At 61.2% G+C, this 6,874-nt stretch overlaps 1 protein-coding gene across 3 annotated transcripts; it reads right to left on the bottom strand.

Moving 5' to 3' along the window:
* Positions 1-266: 266 nt before the first annotated feature.
* Positions 267-6,750, bottom strand: GPR162 (G protein-coupled receptor 162). 3 transcript variants are annotated; one of them, XM_033404329.2, is made up of 6 exons: positions 5,843-6,750; positions 4,680-4,760; positions 2,968-4,267; positions 2,067-2,256; positions 1,316-1,473; positions 267-1,012 (listed from the first exon to the last, which is right to left on the bottom strand). In XM_033404329.2, the coding sequence occupies exons 3-6, from the start codon at positions 3,832-3,834 to the stop codon at positions 467-469; spliced, it is 1,761 nt and encodes a 586-aa protein (XP_033260220.1). In that variant the 5' UTR covers positions 3,835-4,267; positions 4,680-4,760; positions 5,843-6,750; the 3' UTR covers positions 267-466. The 3 variants fall into 3 exon arrangements, with proteins under 3 accessions (XP_033260220.1, XP_033260221.1, XP_004279108.1); XM_033404330.2 differs by lacking the exon at positions 4,680-4,760 and having other exon boundaries at positions 2,968-3,665; positions 3,970-4,267; XM_004279060.3 differs by lacking the exon at positions 4,680-4,760.
* Positions 6,751-6,874: the final 124 nt, after the last annotated feature.

Here is a 6,874-nt window from a genome sequence, read left to right as displayed (position 1 = left end):
AAGATCCTTCAGACCCCAAACCAGCTAACTCAAGTGTCTCCCTATGTCCTCCCCCCTCCACACCGCCCTCCCGCCCAGCCCAGCCCAGCCCAGCCCGAGGTGCTCTCAGAAGGCCGTCTCTGTGAATGTCTGCACGTTTGTCTTTCTCCGTGTATATTTCTGTGCCTCTGTCCAGTGTGCCTGCTTCAGTTTGTCTTCTATGAGCCATTCCAGCCCCCGAGCCTCTGACCATCCCCTTTGCCACCACAGCACATTGGACACACAGGTTTCCATGGTGACACTTCAGACTTTAATACATTTTGCTAGGGATGATGGAAGGTGAGTCAGGCATCTGGTCACTTGGATGGGAGACAGCAGGGGTTCCATCTCCCCAGAGTCTGGAGGCAGCTGCCTCAGGGTCAGGGACAGAACGAGGCATTACGCACCCAGGCCCCCCCACCCCCGAGTCCAGCAGGCCCACCTGGGCTCACAGGGTCAGCTGGGAGAAGATGGGGTTACCTGGGTCCCAAGATCCTCCCCAAGCTCTTGCACTCCCCTCACCTCCTGTCAGGGAGCAGCGTCGCCCTGCACTTAGCCCCAAAGGAAGTCCAACGACTCTGCTATCAGGGGACCCAAGGGAGAGTCGGCGGGGTGAGACTCCCAGCGGCCTGGGCCGGCGAGGAGAGGGCCCCGGCGAGGCCGTCGGAGAAGGCAGAGGTGTCTCGTCAATGAAGGTGGTGATCTCCTCTCGGAAGAAGCCTGGACCCCGTGGGGGTCCTCCACTTGACCCCAGAACCCCGCCCTCCAGGAATTGGCGAAGGCTGGCCAGCCCCCCGCCTTCAGCCTCCTCCTCCTCCTCCTCCAGCCTTTGTCTCGGTCCCAGGTACTCAGGAGGGCCCCCTAGGGCCCGGCTCTGGGCTGGGAGGATCCGGATGTCATCAGAGGATGACCACTTGTGCAGGAAAGAGCCAGGTGCCCGAGGAGTAGAGAAGATGTTGATCTCATCGTGGGACAGACGGCGGGACAGAGGGACCTGGGGAGAGGAGCAAGTAGACCCAGGGGTGCTGCCGGGACAAAGGGGGTAGAGGCAGGAACCAAAGTGGGGACTCTGCAAGATGGTTCCACCCCTTACACTTCTGCAAAACATCCTCTGATGGGCAAACCTGGTTCTGAGCGGTCTGAAGGGGAGCCTCCCTTGCCATGCCTTCCTTTCACCTACTCCTCATGTGCCCTGCAGGCTGGGGCTAGGGAATCGGGGGTCGGGATGGATAACAGAGACTGGAGAAAAGTAGTGAGGGGATACCCAGAATAGGAGGTGTACTGCCTAGTCCCATACCTGTAAGTAGTGGACCCTCTCAAGAGGGGGAAAGAGCGTGTGCCTTCCAGGCAGCAGCTTCACTTGGGTAGGGTCCCTACCCCCTGGTCCTGTGGCCCCATTGGCATCAAAGCGAACTTTGCACACTCGGCCATCTGCATAATCATCGCAGCCCCCATCTAGGAGAAAAAAGGGGCAGAGTGGTTACAAGCAGGGAACACCCACTTCCCCACCCCCTTTAAAAGCTCCCACTCCCTTATAAGCTCCCCAGAGAATCCTGTTTCCATTAGTCTGTAAGCTCCAAGAGGAAAACAAGAGCGGCCAACGTCTGTTCCATTCGGTGCGGAATCCCTAGTGATTCATACATATAGACACACTTATCTGAAACAGTTACCCCTGGCCCCCCAATCCCACGCCAGGAGCTGTCCCTGTAGCTGGGGAGTCTCTCTCAGGAAGCTTAGCTTTCCCTTGGTTCCACAGCCTTCCTTTATGGTTGTGTTAGTTCTCTGGACTGTTTCTTAGGCTCGGCGGAGGCAGAGCTGGCTAGTGTGGCCTTCGAGGGGGAACAGACACCGAGAGGAGGAAGCAGTGGGTGTGCATCGGGGTGATGATTGGGGAGAGGGGAGCCACGAGTCAACCCAGGGGCGCTGCAGGTTCTGTCCAGCAGGGGGCACCCCAGGGCAGCCCGTCCCCACAAGAAAAAGGGCTGGTAGAAAAGGGCAGGAAAGGGAGCCGACGCCTAGGAAAGCGAAAGCCCAGCCCCTCCTCTGACCGTCGTCGCCATCCTCCTCGGACATGATAGCCACGCACTGCTCCCACACCGTGCGCACGTCGGCGCGGTAGCGCTCGCAGGACCAGATGAAGGAAGGCAGCAGCAGCGTCTGTGCCATGGAGCACCACAGCACGGCCAGCACCATCCAGGGGGGAGCCGAGTCCGACTTCAGGGAGAAGAAGCTCACCACCTGGCAGGAGGATGGAGAGTGGCCCCGGGTCAGGGCCCAGAGCCGAGGGGGCCCACTCGACCCCAGATCCGACATCCTAGTGCAGCCGAGGGCGGGGCAAGAAGTCAGGAGCGGATGGTCCGGATCACGTAGGATCGGGACAGAGGCAAAGCTGGCGGTGAAGAAGGCTGAACAGAGGGGAAGGGATTGCCTCAGAGGAAGATCAGGACAGAGTACTGGAGAGAAAGCCCAGGGGTGCAGAGGGAGAGGAGCAGACGCCGTACAGTAAACTTGAAGACAGACTGAAATTCAGAAAGAGGGACTAGATGGGGATGCAGAAAGCTGGGGGCGGGGGGGGGGGTGGTGAGCTCTCTGGGGTTGCCACCCAGGGGTGCTCAAGACCCTGTTGTATCCAGAGGGAGCTCGGGAGTGGAGTGTGGAGCTTAGCAGCTGGGTGATGGGTCTTGGGGGCTGAATAGTGGAGCTGCAGGATAGATGATGGAGCCAGAGGACAGGGAGTGGGACGGAAGGATGGATGGAGTTGAGTACTGGTCACTGGCGAACAGGCTACGGAGCTGGGCTAGTGGGAACTAGGAGATGGATGATAGAGATGGGGGTTCACAAGTGGGGCTGGGTAGAGGAGAGGAAGAAGGATGATGGAGTTAGAGGTCAGGTGATCATGCTGGGGTCTGGGTATTGGAGAGAGCAGGTGGGGGGGAGTCCCAATCTCACCAAGATGGGCACCCCTGTGAGTGAGTCATAGAGAAAGACGATGGCGCTGACCAAGTTGGTGACCTGCAGGGATGTCTTGGCTGACTCGGACCCATCCAGCGAGGACCGCCGCTTCCCTCGGGCATCCTCCACCACAATGGCCGGCACCTCAAAGGCTGGCCGGGTGCCCAACCCCCCTGGCCCACCCCCCTTGCCCCCGCCCCCAGTCCCCGCTCTCCGGGCCTGTTGAGCCCTCCGGGGCCGGGCCCACAGCGTCTGGTAGAAGGTGATGGCCACACAGACCAGCCCCATGACGATGCCCCCAAGTAGCAAGAGGCTGAAGCAGACGCCAAAGCCGAGGCCAATCTTGGAGACGATGAACTGGCAGCCGCGGGCGTAGTAGCGCTCGCCGTTGTTGTGCCAGCCGATGGAGGGCAGCGTGGAGAGGATGAAGCTGACCATCCAGATGCCCACGACGGCGTGCAGCGCCTGCTTCTTGGCGTTGCTGAGGCGGTAGTTGACGGGCCAGCGCACCATCCACATGCGGTGGTAGGAGAGCGAGGCGACGGTGAAGCAGGTGGCCAGGGCCAGCGTGTAGTAGGTGGACACAAAGACCTTGCAGATGCTTTCGTTCCAGTCATAGTCGGAGGAGGCCTGGCGCCGGAGCTGCACCACAGCGAAGGTGGTGAGGGGCACGGCCGCCATGAGGATGTGCGTGCCTGCCAGGAAGCAGAGCAGCAGCTCCAGCGGCTTGTGCTTCTGCTGCTTGGCCGAGATGCTGAGGATGATCCAGGCGTTGGCCAGCAGTGCCAGGAGCCCGCAGGCCAGCCAGGACAACGCGTTTGAGCGGAGGGAGGCCTCCTCTGCCCCCGCCCCACCCCGAGCCATCCTTCGTCGGTCCCCCCACCCCCCTTGAGCTCTTGGGGGTGGGGGCTAGGTCTCACCCAGGAGCCCCACTCACACGCACCCCCATGATGCCCACAGTCCTTGCCCTGGAGTGAGGCAGGCCGCCCCTAGGCCTACCCTAGTGCTCAGCATTGCACGGCTGACCCAGCTAAGGTCAGGTGTGGAGGGCAGGGGAGGAGACGGAGGGTCAGCAGAGGTGGTCCTCCGCCTCCATGCTGGGTGGGACCCTTCCAGAAGTATCCCTGTAGTTGCTGGGGGAGGCAAGATGACCGCTTTCCCAACTAGGAGGCTGGCTGGGAAGCCCTGGTCCCCATGTCAGGACTTCCAGCTGTCTTCTGCCTCTGGTGCTAGGCCAGTCAGGGGTCCTCCGGATGCCTCAAGGGGCATGGGGGCGGGGCTCAGCCGCCTGGACACCCTGCAAGGGAGAGATGAGGTGTGGAAGGGGCGGAGCAAAGGTGGGGTCTAGGCTGGTCTCCAGCTGGTACCCAAGGCTCCCTTCTCTTGAAATGATAGAAATGACTGGTTACTAGGGGTCATGGGGTCACCCAGAACATTCTCCTGCCTTAAAGCAGACAGTCACTCTAACACCCCACACGGATGAGAGCCCTGCTTTCCAGACCTCCAGGAGAGAAGGTATTCTGACCTCCTGTCTCCCATCCTTCGTCAGCCATTTTTCCTGCTTCTGGCCCTCCCGGGTCCCTCTTTCTGTCCCCTGCTCAGCACTCCTCAACCGCTGTCTTCACATCCCTGAATCTCTCCTCAGAGCTACCATGGCAGAGGTAAGACTCACTGGAAACTGGGATATGGTATTACAGTCATTCCCCAACCTTCCAGGCTCCTGGGTCCAGGGGTCCAGGTGCTCAGTTCCATCTCCCCAAGCCTGCATCACCCGCCCACTCACCGGGTATCTGGGAAGATGGGAGAAAGGAGGCTGGGACCGAGGTGGGGGTGGGGTGGGGTGGGGTGGGGGGTGGCAGGGAACCCGAAGACAGGGGAACCACTGACATCAGAAGCATCCAGAAAAGGAAAGAGGGGGAAACTAGGGGGAAGGAGGAGAGTTTGAACAGAAGAGAAGGAGAGAGGGGGCAAAGTGATAGTATTTGAAAATAGAAGGAAAAGCCAAGAGACCCCTGGAGAGGAGGCTTTGGGGGGAGGTGAGGGGGGATGGAGGGAGGGAGCAGGGAGTAGGGAGGCTGGGAAGAAAAGCCCAGTGTTCAATAAGGTTCAGACTCCCTCCACCTCATAGACCCCCACTCTTTCCTCCCCTGTCCTGAGCCTCAGTTTCCCTCTGATGGGAAGGAGGATGTTCTGAATTTGGTGACTCTGAGCTTCATCGAGCCCTGGGGAGGGGGTTCAGAGGAACTCGGGTGAAAGCCTGAAGAGAGTGGAGGCAGGAAGGATGGGCATAATGGCTTTGGGGTAAGCGAGGTAAAAATGGGGCACATCAGTGGTAGGGTCTGTTTCCTGTAGCAGACCCTTAGACCCTTGCCCTCCCCAAGAGGTCCTAGTCCATCCCCCACCTTTGTCTTCCCTCGGAGCCCAGTACACCCTAGTTGCCATGGCAATGGCCAGCTAGAGGGAGATGGAGGGAATCGGTCAGGAGCGCCCCCCATCTCCCCTCCAGCCTTGGACCCCTTCCCATCCACACCCACCCAGGCCCAGAGGGTGGGCTCGGGAAGAAAGAGCTGGGGACTCGGAGAGGGAGGGAGGCAGGAAGGATGTGAAGGGCAGAGAGAGGAGGTGAAGGACGGAGAGAGATCAGAGGAAGGTGGGAGGGGGTCCGGGGGACTCCAGGGCGGAAAGGGGTCCCTCGCCCTTCGGGGTAAACGGGTAAAAGGTCAGGCGGCTCCTCCCTCCTGCGGGCCACCCACCGCGGTCTCCAGGGCAGAAACAGCAGGTGGCTGGGGAGGAGGGGCCGGCCCGAGGGGGAGAGGAGGCGGCGGGGGGAGAGGGGAGGGGACCACGGGGGACAGGGCCGGGGTCGCCTTACCTCGGGCTGCGCCCAGCACTGCCATGGAGACAGCACTCCCGACGCGGCTCTCCCCGGCTCCCGCCGCCTGCCGGCTCCAGCTCGCCGCCCTCCTCCCTCCTCCCTCCTCCCTCCGGGCCTCCCTCCTCCCGCCCGTCCCAGCCTCTCCGTTCGGCCCCCTACGTCCCCCCAGCCCCTCTCTCCCGGGGTCCTGCCGCCGCAGCCCCGGGTCGGGACGGAGGCGAGACTTGAGGGGCGGGGGCGAGCGCGGGGCGGGGGACCGGACGGTGGGGACTTGGAGGGGGAGGGGCGAAGAAGGCGCCAGGAGGGAGGGAGCGAGGAGGACGGCGGGGAACCGGCTTCATTGGAGAACTGGATCGTGTCCTGCCCCCACCCCACCCGGTTTTCAACACGAACTCAAGCTCGATGAGGCAGCTGGTGTTGCTCGGGGAGTTGGACACGTGTGTCACTGTGTGTATCTGTAAGGGCTGTGCCCGGGCGTAGCTCACGCGGGCATGTGCTGGAGGCTGCCGAGTGAGGGGCGCTGGTGAGGACGCTGGGGCTGCTTGCGGGATGCGGGGTACACAGGCTGAAAGAAAGCACCCCACCAATACACACCGCTTCCCCCTCCTGGAGCACAAATTCACACTTGTGTGGGCGACACACACAATTCTCCCGCACACATCACAGTTTTTCACGTGCAGGGCACACACAGCCCCTGCAGTTTCTCCCCTTCAGTGTATCACACACCCGCACACTCAGGGCCCTCTGGGGTGGGGAGGTGGGTAATCGGCCTCCAGAGGATTTTTCCCTCCCCAGGGAACCTTCGTCTCCTTCCTGGGGCAAGCCTGGCAACCTCTCCTCTGGGTCTGACCCCACAGATCAGAAGATTCCAGGTCCCCAGAAAAGAGCCATCTCTCTCTCTCTCTCTCTCTCACACACACACACACACACACACACACACACACACACACACAAATGAAGAAGAGCATCTTCCTTAAAGTCAGTCTCTTGGATTTTTCTGTCAGCTCAGGGAGGCAGGGGTGGGGAGTG

Source organism: Orcinus orca, chromosome 11 (genome assembly GCF_937001465.1).
Source record: "Orcinus orca chromosome 11, mOrcOrc1.1, whole genome shotgun sequence".
Classification (NCBI taxonomy): Eukaryota; Metazoa; Chordata; class Mammalia; order Artiodactyla; family Delphinidae; genus Orcinus; species Orcinus orca.
Note: the sequence above shows the minus strand (reverse complement) of the source record. Positions and strands in the feature narration are given on the sequence as shown.